The sequence below is a fragment of the Pogoniulus pusillus genome, chromosome 25, assembly GCF_015220805.1.
Source record: "Pogoniulus pusillus isolate bPogPus1 chromosome 25, bPogPus1.pri, whole genome shotgun sequence".
In the NCBI taxonomy this organism is placed as follows: domain Eukaryota; kingdom Metazoa; phylum Chordata; class Aves; order Piciformes; family Lybiidae; genus Pogoniulus; species Pogoniulus pusillus.
This window is the reverse complement of record NC_087288.1, coordinates 19,564,846-19,579,980: the sequence shown is the minus strand read 5'-3', so window position 1 is coordinate 19,579,980 and position 15,135 is coordinate 19,564,846. Positions and strand designations below refer to the sequence as shown.

The 15,135-nt window shown below is 49.4% G+C and overlaps 1 protein-coding gene across 3 annotated transcripts in view; it reads right to left on the bottom strand.

The window, feature by feature from the left end:
- Positions 1-15,135, bottom strand: part of TTBK1 (tau tubulin kinase 1) — a 139,862-nt gene that overhangs the window by 37,294 nt on the left and 87,433 nt on the right. For all 3 annotated transcript variants that reach the window (XM_064164649.1, XM_064164646.1, XM_064164647.1), the window contains exons 11-13: positions 14,723-14,942; positions 7,903-8,078; positions 4,961-5,519 (exon numbers count right to left, since the gene is read on the bottom strand). In XM_064164649.1, coding sequence (XP_064020719.1) covers positions 4,961-5,519; positions 7,903-8,078; positions 14,723-14,942 — 955 coding nt within the window. The remainder of the gene's footprint in view (positions 1-4,960; positions 5,520-7,902; positions 8,079-14,722; positions 14,943-15,135) is intronic.

Below are 15,135 nucleotides of genomic sequence, written 5' to 3'. Positions count from 1 at the left end.
CCTTTGTGGCTGTGGGAGAAAGGGCTGCTAGAGCACCAAGGAAGATTTTAACTGTGCAGCTAAGTTGATGGAGAAATCCACTGGTGCCTGTTGACACTGGGACTTTGTCTAAAGATGGACTTGTGACTCGGGGAGATGGTAGCAGAAGGCAGAGAGTAAGCAGAATGCTCTCTGAACATCTCCAAGAAAAGGAAAGACAAATTAACATCATCTCCCACTGTTGCCCCATTTCTCTCGTGGTTTTCAGGTGTGACATCATTTGGACAGGCAGGTCTGAGACTCTCCTGCACAGCACCAACTGCACCAGCAGCAAGGGAGGTTCAGAGTCAGGAAGGATCTATGAGCACAGACCTCCAGACAGAAGTAATTCCTAAGCCTTCTAAATGCCTGCACATTTGTGGGTTTTTGCCAGCACAGAAGGCAACTTTCTCTGCCCCTGTCAAGTGTCAGTGGATTTGCTCAGCCTATTTCAGCACCAGACAGATTTGTAGCTTGCATTGCTAGGTGTGACTATAAAAGATTTCCAAACCCAGCAGCAACTTCGTGTCAAGATTAATATGCCAACAGAGTCACAGAGTCAGAGAATTGTTTTGGGGGGAGAAGAACACCATGGCCACCAAACCGTGTCCCAAAGTGCCATGCCCACACATCTCGTGAACATCTCCAGGTACAGGGACTCCAGCACCTCCCTGGGCAGCCTGTTCCAATGCTTGAGCACTCTTGCAGGAAAGACATTTTTCCTCATATCCAACCTAAACCTCCCCTGGCAGAGTCTCACTTCCTATTGTTCTATCACCTGACACCAGGGAGAAGAGACTGACTCCCACCTCACTCCAATCTCCTTTCAGGGACTTGCAGACAGAAGTAAGATCTCCCCTCAGCCTCCTCTTCTCCCAGTTAAACAATCCCAGTTCCCTCAGATACTACTCACCAGACCTGTTCTCTAGACCCTTCACCAGCTCTGTTGCCCTTCTCTGGACATGCTCCAGCACTAAAATGTCCTTCTTGTATAAAGAGGCCTAAAACTGAACCCAGTATTTGAGGTGCAGCCTCACCAGTACTGACTACAGCAACACGATCACTTCCCTGCTCCTGCTGGCCACACCATTCCTGACCCAAGCCAGGATGCTGTTGGCCTTCTTGGCCAGCTGGGCACACTGCTGGCTCATGTTCAGCTGGCTGTCAACCAGCACTCCCAGGTCCTTTTCTGCCAGGCAGCTTTCCAGCCACTCTGCCCCAAGCCTGGAGCATTGATGGAGATGTGACCCAAGTGCAGGACCTGGCACTTGGCTTTGTTAAACCTCTTACAACTGACCCTTGCCCATCAACCCAGCCTGTCCAGATCCCTCTGCAGAGCCTTCCTACCCTCAATCAGATCAGCACTCCCACCCAATTTAGTGCCACCTGCAAACTCACTGAGGGAGCACTCCATTCCCTCATCCAGGTCATTCTTAAGCATACTAAAGAGAGCCGGCTCGGGTTCTGAGCCCCGGGGGGCACCTCTTCTGACCCTCTGCCAGCTGGATTTAACTCATTCCCCACCACTCCCTGGGCCTGGACTTCAGGCAGTTTTTTACCCAGTGAAGTGTCCACTCACCCAAGCCATGAGCAGCAAGCTCAATCTCCCCATTTTCACTTATTCCTCTACCTTTAGCTGCACATTAATGCACAAAAATGAGCAGAGCTTTGTTAATACCTTTCTGAAACGTGGACACTAAAGCAAAGCCCAAGAGCTCTGGGAAGCAGCTTGGTGCTGCACTGACCAATGCAGAGACACAGGGACTGAACAGTGTCATGACAGACTTGTTCTCACCCTACACCATGACTTCTCATGAGATCTCAGGTGCCATTACAGCTCTCTTCTTATCAGCTGAAACTTGGAGGTATCTAATATGTGAGACTATTAGGGCCAGAAATTCCCCCAGGCTATTCAGAGCTTCCTCTGCACTGCTATTTCTCAGAGCAGCACCCCCATTGCATAGTCACAGACTCACAGAATGGTGAGGGCTGGCAGGGACCTCTGAGGATCATCAAGTCCAATCGCCCTGAGAAAGCAGGAGCACCCAGAGCAAGTAACACAGGAGCACAACTGGGTGGGTTTGGAATGCCTCCAAAGAAGGAGACTCACAACTTCACTGTGCAGCCTGTTCCTGGGCTCTGCCACTTTCAAAAGGAAGTTTTTCCTTATGTTTACACAGAACCTGCTGTGTTCCAGCTTGTGTCCATGGCTCCTTGTCCTGTCCCTGGACACCACTGAGAAGAGTCTGGCTGCCTCCTCCTTTAGATGCTTGTATCACCCAATATGGGCAGCAGCAATGTTCCCACATCCCATCAGCGCTGCAAATGGCATCTTTGCTAATTTTTGCTGCCATCCCCACTTGGCTACAGCAAGCTTACAACCATGCATTAGAAGTTCTAAGGTTCCTAGAGGGTATTTCAGAATATAGCAACCAAAGCCACAAATGCAGGCTGGTACAGAGCTGAGGCTGTTTAATGCATTAGCATTGATCACCTACAGTTCTATTAATTAATCTCTCTTTATGTTTGTCTGCTTTTTAAGTTACAGTGCAGTGATAAGCATCACAGCTAAGCCCCTGTCATTTCACATAGCAGCATTATGTGTCATGGCCAGGAGGGCACTTCCAGCCTTCTTTAGCCATCCTATATATATCAGAGAATTGGCCCTGCTGGTTCTTACCAGTTGACTCTTGTCATGTTCATTGTTTTTTGCAGATCTTGTACAGAGAATCATGAATTGTTTTGGTTGGAAAATACTTCCGAGACCATTGAGTCCAACTGTCAAGCTAACACCACCATGGCCATTAAGGCATGCCCCAAAGTGCCATCTCCACACATTTCTTGAAGACCTCCATGAATGGTGACTCCAGCACCTCCCTGGGCAGCCTGCTCCAGTGCCTGAGCACTCTTGCAGGAAAGAAATTGTTCATCACATCCAATGTAAACTTCCACTGGCACAATCTCGCTTCCTATTGTTCTATCACCTGATACTAGGGAGAAGAGACTGACTCCCACCTCACTCCAACCTCCTTTCAGGGACTTGTAGGGTGCAATGAGGTTCCCCTCAGCCTCCTCTTCTCCAGATTAGACAATCCCACTTCCCTCAGATACTCCTCATCAGATCTACTCTCCAGACTCTTCACCAGCTTCGTTGCCCTTCTCTGGACATGCTCCAGCACCAAAACGTCCTTCTTGAAGTGTGAGGCCTAAAACTGAACTCAGTATTTGAAGCTTGGCCTCAGCAGTATTGAGTACAGTGGCACAATCACTTCCCTACTCCTGCTGGCCACACTGCTCCTGATCCAAGCCAGGATGCTGGTGGTCTTCTTGACCACCTGAACATGCTGCTGGCTCATGTTCAGATGGCTGTTAACCAGCACCCCCAGTCCTTTTCTGCCAGGCAACTTTCCAGCCACTCTGCCTCAGGCCTGAGCATGGCATGGGGTAAGTGGGCATCTTGCTCTGAGCAGCCTAACAAGTGCACAGACAGTGCAAATGCAGACACAGACCCTTCCAACTGGGCTGAGCTTGCTTGTGCAGTCTCTAGACACTTGGGGTGCTCAACGTGCTGGCTTCATGCAGCAAACACCTCCATCTAGAAACTTTGCAACTGCTTCCACGAGAAGCAAGTCCTGCTGCTACTCCATGCTCATCAGGACAGCCTCTCAGTGCCTGCTGTCAGACTTTCTGGCTTTCTTGCAAACACAGCAGCCTTATGCATCTTTGTCTGGCAGGCAAAGCTTTGCTTTGCTTCTTTTCATGTAGTTTCTTCTAGCATTGATCCCCTTCTGCTGACAAAATGAGCAGTGCTTTTTTTGTTGGTTGGGTTGGTTTGGTTTGTTTTCTTGTAGCTCTCTAAGATCCAGAGAAGAGAATAATATGGGCAAGGCCCGAACCAAAGGATGTTCTTTTAACATGCTCCAGTCTAGTGAATGCTCCTAGCTGAAGAGGGAATGGGAGATGGAGTTGCTATCTTCCAGAGGGGATTAAGGGGACTGCTTGAACACTTGTCACAGGAGCTTGTACACGACAGAGGCTCACGCTGCACTTACGGATCCCAGTGTGCAGCAGAGACCTTCACCAGCACACAAACACAAAAAGCCCTCAGGAGAACGATTTTACTCTCTCTTCTAGTGAGCACTCCGGGACAACCTTCTTCTGAACGTCTGAGAGCTGAAGATCAGATATGACTGAGGGACTCTGAGCCTAACAGGATGTTTTTTTCAGGTAATCTGATAAATGACCTCCCACTGAAAACTGAACTGTGTACCTTCAGAGGATCCCAGAAAAAGAAACACACAAATCAACAAACAAATATCCTAACTGGCAGGGGAAAAGCCCTCTACAGCTCTCTGGACAAAACACAGCAGGTAAAGGATATTTCTGCGAGTCAGTACTTGGTGACAACACCACCAGGCACTCAAGGAAGGCTGATGGGATGTGTGTGCTGCTTCCTCTGAGCTTGTTATGAGGTATGCAGAAGCAAATTTAATGTCAGGGAGTTGTTTTATGATTTGCATTGCTGCAGGCCTGCCCAGTGCTAATGTGGGCTTGGATCAGAGGGCATTCTCTTGTGAGACACTGCTGAGAAACTAGATGGAGAAGACTTGCTAGTGATACCTCCACACAACTAAGCAGCAGTCAACAAAACACTGTGGAAGAGCAATGAGAGAACTGATTAAAGATATCCACAACTGCAGCTGTGCTCATCCCTTGTCCCTGTGCCAAAAACGGCTGCAAAACCTCGGTGAGGTTGTGTCCTTAGAAAGGGACAACGTTTCTAGCTATAGGGAGTGCTTCTAAGGTGCTCACAGCAGTTGCAAGCACTGTCAGAAAGTTTCACAAGAGCATCTATGCTTAGAACCACAGACTTCTCCAGCAGAGTTGAGTTTCCTAAGATGCTGCTACACTAGGCAAAAAAATACAGACCCAGAGATCTTACCTGTCTCTGAGGTCCAGTAGGTTCGGATTCTCGTCTCCGCTGTCGGATAGCTGGTGCTGAATGGAGGGGGGAGTGGGCTGGACTTCCTGTCTGCTGTTCGTGTTTACTGTCAGATACTGTTTGAGAAGGTCCTTCGTGTCTGTGGGAACTGTCCTCCTCAGTCACAGGCTGCATGCCTCGACTGCGCCCGTCGTGCGTCTTGGGCCTGACTGCAGCATCTGCCCCCAAGCGCCTTCTCTCCTCACCGTCTTCAATAGGTCTTAGCTCCTCAGGCTCCTCATCTGTGGTTCCAGAGGTGCTCGGCTCAGCACCTGGGTGGAAGTCCTTCAGCTCTGTCTCCTTGTCAATGATAACCCACTCCTTGCTATCAAAGTCCTCCTCCTCCGCGAGCGGCACTGAGCGGAAGGCGTTGCTGAGGGCTTCGTGCTCCACCGAAGCAGACACATCCATCCTGCCGCTGGCCTGCCGGTCAGCCTGGCCCGTGTCGATGGACAGCATCTGGGCAGGCTGCGAGGAGCACACGAGCCGTGACGGAGAGCCAGGCAAATCCATCCGAGACCTACAGACAGAGCACGGAGCCGTTACAAACACATCAGGCCTGTGACTGCAGTTAGCAGTCATAGGAGCTGAGAAGAAAACTTGCAGAGTTTATCTGGCCCATTTCTTGGTGTGCTTCAGAAAGACAGGCTTTAGTCAAACCACTTCTTCAGGACCTATAAGGGCATGAAGATGTTCCCCCTAAGGTGCTTTAGTACGAGCAAATTCCTGGTAGGCAACAGGATCTTAGAATGCATCAAGTCAGAAGAGACCCTCAAAGATCAACCCCCCTGCACTCAGCAGGGACATCTCCAACTAGATCAGGCTGCTCAGGGCCCATCAAGTCTGACTTCGAATGTCTCCAGGGATGGGGCAACCTCTCCCCACAGCACCAATACACCTTCCCCCTTAGCAAATTCTACTGATATGTGGAAAAAACTCACAGCAAAACAAAGAACCAAAAAACCCATTCCCAAATCTACTATCTGACTGCATCTGCTGGGCTCCTAGAACTTCACTTGCAGCCCAGAAAGGCAAGCAGAGCCTGGGCTGCAGCAGCAGAAGTGTGGCCAGCAGGGCCAGGGAGGGGATTCTTCCCCTCTACTGTGCTCTGCTGAGACCCCACCTGGAGTCCTGCATCTAGTTCTGGAGCCCCCATTACAAGAAGGATGTGGAGATGCTGGAGAGTGTCCTGAGAAGGGGCACGGGGATGCTCAGAGGCTGCAGCAGCTCTGCTGTGAGGACAGATTGGAAGAGTTGGGGCTGTGCAGTCCGAAGAAGAGGAGGCTCCAAGGTGACCTTCTTGTGGCCTTCCAGGATCTGAAGGGAGCTACAAAACAGGGTCTCGGGGAGTGACAGGACTGGGGGGAATGGAGCAAAGCTGGAGGTGGGTAGGTTCAGACTGGAGGTGAGGAGGAAGTTGTTGAGCATGAGAGTGGTGAGAGGCTGGAATGGGTTGCCCAGGGAGGTGGTTGAGGCCCCATGGCTGGAGGTGTTTGAGGCCGGGCTGGATGTGGCTCTGGGCAGCCTGATTTAGGGTAGGGTGTCCCTGCCCATGGCAGGGGAGTTGGCACTGGCTGATCCTTGTGGTCCCCTCCAACCCTGACTGATTCTATGATTCTTCAGCTGCACTGTACTGCCACTATGGTGGTCACTGAGCCTCCTAAATGAGATGGCCCAGCACCCTGTCTGAAGTGATGTCACGAGAACAGCTCTCATGAGGAGCAGCTGAGGGAAGTGGGGTTGTTTAACCTTGAGCAAAGGAGGCTGCAGGGCAGACCTTCTTACTCTCTACAGCTACCTGAAAGGAGGTTGGAGCAAGGTGGGAGCCAGCCTCTTCTCCCTAGTAACAAAGGATAGGACAAGAGGAAGTGGCCTCAAGTGGCACTTGGATATCAGAAAGGGTTCCCCAAGATTGGAACAGGATCCCCCCGGGAGGTGGCTGAACCCCCATCCCTGGAGGAGTGGAAAAGCAGCAGAAATATGGTGCTGAGGGACACGGTTTAGCCCCAGACTTGACAAGAGTTAGATGCCCTCCATGATCTGAGGCCATCTAAACCAAAACATTTCTGTTCTATGAGTTCAAAGACAACCAGACTCTTTGATCCCATCAAGCACAGAAGACTCCAAAGCACTTTGCAGGAGCAGGAAAGAAATATGGCAAGCAGCCTTTAACAAAGGGTCGAGTGATGTTCAGTGGCTCACAGTCCAGATGGCAGCAGCTTTTGTGACCATGCAGAAACACCTTCCAAAGAGGCCCTGGCAGCATCTCAGCCAGACAAGCCAATGGCACTTCTGTCTTTCTGCCCTGTAGCGAGAATTTGGCCTGCACCTGCTGCTTGCTTTGCTTCCTTGTCACAGAGTCTAGCAGCTTGCTGCCCACAAAGACAGCTGCAGTGTGTTCTACAAAAGGACCTCTACAAAGATCACAGAGGGGCCTTAAGGCTCTACTGGGACAAGTCTTTCACATGTGACAAAGAATGAGGAGAAACAGAGAAGCTCCTGACCACTGGGTGAGGGTTGCAAAGCAAAATGGGGCAGTTTTAGCAGAGTGGGAAGTCAGAGCTGAGATGGAAAGCACTGCAAGCAAAAATGAAGTGGCTTTGGAGAAAAACCAGCAGAGTTAACAGCAGAGCTGCTCTTAATCTCATCATCCTCCAGCCTGTATTGCTATAGAGGATTGCCCTGACCCAGGTGTAGGACCTTGAACTCCACCTTACTGAACCTCATAAGCCTGTTTCTACAGCCTGTCCAGGCCCCTCCTCTTATCAACCACACCACTCAGCTTGCTGTCGTCAGCAAACCTGCTGAGGGTGCCCTCAGTCTCCCTGTCAGCATGGCTGCTGAGGACCCTGGGCAGTCCCAAGGACACATCTAAAGGCAGCAGAAGGGCAGAGGCAGCAAACCTTCGCTCGTGCAGATCTCCCTTGCCGTCAGCAGTGGAGAGGCGCTCGGACTCGGGGCTGTTCACACGGCGGTACCGCAGCGAGCGCACTTGTGCGGTGGGGGACTCCGGAGGCACACGGACAGGGGAACTGGGGCAGACACCATTCCTCTGCTCCTCTTCCACCATGCACTGAGTCTGTAGGGGGGTAAACAAAGAGAACCTCACAGTTTGACCAAAGACATTAAAATCACAGAGTCACAGAATTGTTTCAGTTGGGAAAGACCTCTAAGATCATCCAGTCCAAGCATCAACCTAAGACCACCATGGCCATTAAAGCATGTCCCAAAGTGCCATGTTCACAGGGATGGTGACTCCACCATCTCTCTGGGCAGCCTGTTCCAATGCCTGACCACTCTTTCCATAAAGAATGTTTTCCTCCATTGGTACCTAAACCTCCCCTGGTGCAATTTCAGGCTACTTCCTCTCACCTGATACCAAGATTCCTGGACCTACTTCTCATGGTGATTAAGGCTGCCAAGACTGGGCTTGGTCATGCACTGTGGCACATGAAGAGTGTCTAATTTCTGACACCTTCTGTGTTTGTAGAATCATAGAACTGGGCTGGTTGGAAAGGACATTTAGGACCATGGAGTCCAACCATTCCTAAACCTGCCAAGGCTGGTGCCATGCCATGTCCTCCAACATCACAGCTCTGCATCTTTTAAACATCCTCAGGGATGGGCATTCAACTGCCTTTCTGGGGAGCCTTTTTCACTCTTGGAGAACCCTTTCAGCAAAGAACTTTCTTCTCATCTCCAGCCTAAACCTCCTCTGGTGCAGCCTGAGGCTGTTTGCTCTCAGAGTATCATCTGTTACTAGGGAGAAGAGACCAACACTCAACCTGGCTCCAGCTTCTTTGCAGGCAGCTGCAGAGAGCAAGGAGGTCTCCCCTCAGCCACATTTCCTCCAGACTAAACAACCCCAGTTCCCTCAGCTGCTCCTCACCAGACCTGTCCTCCAGACCCTGCACCACCTTCGTTGCCCTTCTCTGGACATGCTGCAGCACCTCAGTGTCTGCCTTGTGGTGAGAATCCCAAACCCAAATCCAGGACTCAAGGTGTGGGCTCATCAGTAATGAGTACAAGGCAACGATCACCTTCCTGGTCCTGCTGGCCACACTATGCCTGATCCAGGCCAGGATGCTGGTGGCCTTCTTGGCCAGCTGAGCACACTGCTGGCTTGTGTTCAGCTGGCTGTCAGCCAGCACCCCCAGGTCCTTTTCTGCAGGCAGCTTTCCAGCCACTCTGCCCCAAGCCTGGAGCATTCATGGGGTTGTTATGACCCAAATGCAGGACCCAGCATTTGGCCTCATGCAACTGGCCTTGACTCATGGACCCAGCCTGTCCAGATTTCCCATCTTTCACTGTTCTTTGTGCTTGCCTTTCAGCTGTGTTTTCACAAACTGCTCAAACTAAGGGGCTATATGCCTGGCAGTGCAGCATTAAAACAAGGAGCCACTTGTATTTCAGTTCCCCTGCATAGCTGATCCAAAGCAGCTCTCATCAGCTAACCTACTACATACACAGGGCCTAAATAAAACCATTTAGAACCAGACTTGGCAGAGTTAGATAAAGGTTGGACTTCTTCAACCAAAATGATTCTGTGTCTAAGGGCCCTTATTTATCTGAGCAGGGTCACAGAATCAGGAAATGGTTTGGGTTGGAAGGCTGCCTAGGCCAACCCCACTGCAGCAAGCAGAAACATCTTTGATTAGGTGAGGCAGCTCAGAGCCCAGGCCAACCTGACCCTGAATGTTTTCAGGAGTAGGGCATCTACCACCTCTCTGGGCAACCTGTGCCAGTGTTTCATCACACTCACTGTAAAACATTTCTTCCTTATATCTAGTTTTAATCTCTCCTTTTTTTAGTTCAAACCCATCAGCCCTTGTTCTGTCATAACAGCTCCTGCTAAGAAGTCTGTCCCCATCTTTTGAGCAACTCCTTTATGTTCTGGAAGACTGCTGGAAGGCTCCAGGCTGAACAACCCCAATTCTCTCAGCCTGGTCCCATGGGAGAGGGGTTCCAGTCCTCTGATCATGTACATGTTTACTTCTGATGATCTTGACATGACTAAGCCATCTTGTAATTCCCAGGGTGGTTTGGGTGTTGATCTTCTGTTTGTTTTTAGAAGCTTGGTCCTCTAAACAAAGTCCTCCACGACATATATCCAACCATGACATCTCTAAGAGCTTTCCACAGAGCCAAAGTCATGCGGGAAGCTGAACATGCTCAGGGACACTCGTGGCTGTTGAGTGTTCCTCATCCACCAGGAAATGCTTTCTCTTTTTACCAGGCCTTAGGGAAATTGATTTCTACTTTGTTCTCCAGTTTTAGCAGTGTGCAAGCAAAAGCAGCTAACCAACACAGCTGCCTGCTGCCTTCCGCTGTGCTGCTTTGCCCTGGCCCAGAAAATTTCCCCCTCTACTCTGCCCTGGTGAGACCTCATCTGGAATAGGACATCCAGCTCTGGGTTCCCCACATCAAGGACAAAGAACTGCTTGAGAAGGTACAGAAAAGAGCTATGAAGATTAGGGGACTACAACATCTCTCCTTTGAAGAAAGGCTGAGGGACTTAGGGTTTTCTAGCCTGGAGAGGAGACAGAGGGGGACTCTTATCAGTGCTGTCAGGAGTATGGGGCCAGTCAGTGGTGTCCAGGGACAGGACAAGAGGTTATGGGCACGAACTTGAACATAAGGAGTTCCACGTAAACACAAGGAGGAGCTTCTTTGCTTTGTGGGTGGTGGAGCACTGGAACGGGCTGCCCAGAGAGGTGGTGGAGTCTCTCTTTCTGGAGTTATTCCAAACCTGCCTAGAAGCTGTACTGTGTGACCTGCTCAGGTGAACCTGCTCTGGCAGGGGACTTGGACTAAGATGAACTCTAGAGGTCCTTTCCAACCCCTATCATTCTGTGATTCTCCTGGACTTTTTCCTGTGTGATTTAGTCTAGGTGATCCTGCTCTAGCAGGGGGTTTGGACTAGATGATCTCCAGAGGTCCTCTCCAGTCCCCACCATTCTGTGAAGATGCGTTTAGGCAAAAGCGGAGAAGGAGAAAGGTCCAAGAGCTTGCAGCAACAGTCTAAGATTTGCATCCAGCCCTGTTGTGCTGGCAGCTACGCAGCATCAGCCACCACACACTGCTCTGTGTACACTGAGATACCAGCTCCTAGTACTGAGAGTGTTCCCCCTGCTCTGCAGCATGCCCTACATTCACTTGTCCTCTGTTAATGCCAGAGGCTCGGAACGCTAAGCAGGCATCTCGGTGAAATGCTGCTGATCACAACGTGCTGCGGTGCGTGTGCTGTGTGCATGGCAAGTCAGCCAGTGTCCATACACCAGCAGGTCCAACCAATCCAGAGTGGATTTGCAGCACATAACTGAGGAGCCTTGGCAGCTAGGGAAGTGAAGGAGGACTTTGAGGCATTACAGGAAGAGCAGGACAGATGCTAATAATTTAATCTGTAATCCATTCAGGCCAGGAGATGGTTGGTGGCAAAGAAAGGTCACCAGGTGTGTTTGTGAAAGGAGCCAAGTGCTGATGTAACCATAGGCAACCTGGTAGGACCCAAGAGCAGAGAACTGGTCAAGGGCATGGGAGAGATGGAAGAGGCTTCTCAAAAACACAGAATGACAACTTTGATCCAGTGGAGGAAGAAGAACCAGAGGGAAATTTAGGCTTGAGGTGAGGAGAAAGTTCTTCACTGAGAGAGTCATTGGACACTGGAACGGGCTGCCCAGGGAGGTGGTGGAGTCGCCGTCCCTGGAGCTGTTCAAGGCAGGATTGGACGTGGCACTTGGTGCCATGGTCTAGCCTTGAGTTCTGTGGTAAAGGGTTGGATTTGATGATCTGTGAGGTCTCTTCCAACCTTTGTGATACTGTGTGAAATGTCAGTGACAATAAGCAAGGAAATCTTGGCACAGAAATGGGAAGATCTAAACTATGTGAGCAGAGAACTAAGGATAACCTTAGAGAGGGACTGAGGAGAGAAAATATGGCAAGATCTACTCATTACCTAAAAACAAAGAGTGAGACAGGGAAACCCAGAGTTACTCCTAGTGCTACAAGACTGGTAGATGAAGTATGGTGAAGCTGTGAAGCACAGAAGAGTGTTTCAGACACCAGCTGCCCTTGCATTTCTGAAAGACACAAGGGATACTTGAGATTACAAGCAGAGGTGGAGCCCTGTGCCCTTACATGTGAACTCCTCAGTCTCCTTTTCTTCCTCTGTGTGGGAACTGCATCTTAAAAGATGACTTTCAGAGAACAGTCAGAGTAAAGATCATAAACCTAGCAGAGTGAAAGGACAGGCAAGACTCAGACTAAAGATAACAACCCTCACAGAGAGGACAGACTTCTTTAGCTGTGGAGAGCATAATGCCCTTGGGCTCTATTTCATAGACTGCTGAGTAGCTACAGAGTTTGTCAGGACCAAAAAGCTCACAGACATCCTAACTAATTCCCTAGGCTCAACAAAGCTAAACTGACTAGGAACAGTATCTTTCTCTCAGCAGGAGAGTCACCTGGCCAAGCTGTGGATCCTGTAGAAACCTCTCCTGCCTCTAGCTGCTGCTAAGACAGGGCTTGTGAATGATAGCACCGAGCACTTAAGAGAAGATGTACAAGTAGGATGCAGGAGGGACGTTTAGGACTTCCTTGTGCATGTCTCAGACTGACTGAAGAGCATCAAGGTGCCTGTGGCTCAGAGGAACAGAAAAACACACAGGAGTTGCCAGGATTTCTCTGTAATGCTCTCTGGTTTGGTATATTGTGGAAATAGACCTGTCCCACTCTGCCAAGCTTTGCTTACTTCATCTGTCTAGGAATGGTCTGGGAATGCACACAGTTTTATCAGTGAGAGATGAAAAAGTGTTTTGAGCTAGGTTAGTGATTTTTGGTGCTGGGAAATGCTGCTGCTCATTTTCCACACAGGTAACATGCTGATCCAAACTGTTTGCTGTGATGAATTTTAAGCAGCATAGAAACATTTTGGTTGGAAAAGACCTTTAAAATCCAATCCAACCATTCTCTAATTCTACCAAGGCTGGTGCTAAACTGTGCCCCTCAGCATCACATTTACATGGCTTTCAAACAACCCCAGGGATGGTGATTCAACCACCTCCCTAGGAGCCTGCTCCAGTCTTTGAGAACCCTTTCGGTGAAGAGGTTTCTTCTAAAGTCCAACCTAAACCTTCCCTGGCACAACTTGAGGCCATTTCCTCTCATCCTGTCACTTGTTACTAGGGATTGCAGACCAAGGTCTGCCCCTCAGCCTCCTTTTTCCTCAGACTAAACAACCTCAGTTCCCTCAGCTGTTCCTCACCAGCCTTGTTCTCCAGACCCTTCACCAGCTCTCTTGCCCTTCTCTGGACATGCACCAGCACCTCAATGTCTTTATTGTAGTGAGGGGCCCAAAACTGAACCCAGTACTCAATGTGTGGCTTCACCAGATCTCAATTAGATCATAGAATCATAGAATCAGCCAGGCTGGAAGAGACTTCCAAGCTCATCCAGTCCAACCTAGCACCCAGCCCCATCCATTCAACCAGACCATGGCACTAAGTGCCTCATCCAGTCCAGTGAGAGAGTTTCTTGTCCACAAACAAATTCTAATAAGGAATAGTGGATAGAGGATAGTGGAGGACATCTACAAGGTTGCAAAAAGGAGTAATTTTGTGCCATTAGAAACCAAAGTGAACTCTGGTCTGAGCCAGAAGACAGGTAGATTTAACAGGCTAGTCCACAACTGCCCATTAAAGACAGGTTTGTGAAGTGACTTTGATACGGCCTGGTACAATTTTAAGCCTGTTTGATGAAGGTTCCTCTGCTAACAGATTCTGTGTCTACCTGACACCATGCCACAGGACATTCTGATTTTTAGATAACAATTGATATTGACCCAACAAATACTAATTCCCCTCCAACAGCCAATCAATAAACCCATAGGTTCTCTACAGAATCATCGTCCAGTGGGGATGCCTCCAAGGAATTTACAGCAAAGGGATTATGAGGAAAACCAGAGTAAGGATACCCTTGATGCAAGCTAAAAAGGCTACTAAGATCTTGGAATGCAGAAACACGTGAGAATATTCAAGTGAGTGCTTCTCTCACCCTTCACAGGAGTGAAACCATCAGTAGATGCTTTTTATCGATTCTGCTAGCCTTTGGAAAGGAAGTTTGAAAACTGGAAGAGAAAAATTAGTGATGATCCAAGGTGCTGAAAAATAGGGCTTGTGAAGGATCACAGCATCACTGAATGGTTTGGGTTGGAAGAGAACTTAAATGATCATCCAGTTTCAACTCCCCTGCCACAGGCAGGGACAGCTTCCACCTGACCAGGTTGCTCAAGGTGCTGTCCAGCCTGTCCTCCAACACCTCCAGGAAGGAGGAAAGAGATCTTTGATCAAATTGGTTTAGCCAAGAGGTTAGGACACGATAAAATTTTGGTTTATGTTTTCCAAACCTGGGACATTTTCTGATATTGTATCAGCTATGCATGCTCTAAACTTCTACTACTTGAAGCATCCAGATCCCAGATAAGGATATGGTGATTGTATGGAGGATTCACCCCAGCAGTGTAGGCTCCCAAAATGCCATCTGCACAAAGATGCAAATTAATCCCAATGGCTTTTACTCCGTGATGTGTTTGGAATTTCCCACTTCCACAGGGGAAGTCCACAGTGCTTTTTGGGATGCTACATCAGGATGCAGGTGGCACCCAGCAGTCTACAAATCCATTGCCCTAAATCCAACAGCCACAGGAGATACAGAAATGTTCTTTACTTTGCTGATGCTGATCCTGAGTTTGTTGCGATTCACATCTGTCTCCTCCCAGACTTCAGCCTCATTGAAAACGGTGTTTGGAGCCTGCCCAAGACCTTCTGCTGGCCGCCCTGACAGGATGGGAGGAGCATTCTCTTGATCACTCAGATGTTCACCCTGTAGGACATCCTCAGTGTTCTCACGAAGCAAGTCCCCAGGCACCGGCGTGACATTAACCACCCTGTGGATGAGACATGAAGGAAAGTAAAATGATTGATACTCAAAGAAGAAGGCCAAACACAGAGCCCCACACAAACTCTTTAGCAGCTTTTAGGGTATTACCAGACTGAAAAACCAGGCAGTGCAGCATTGTCCTAGCTATGACAACCTGCAACAGAATGGGAGGATTACACCTAGCAGTCACAAACACAAGG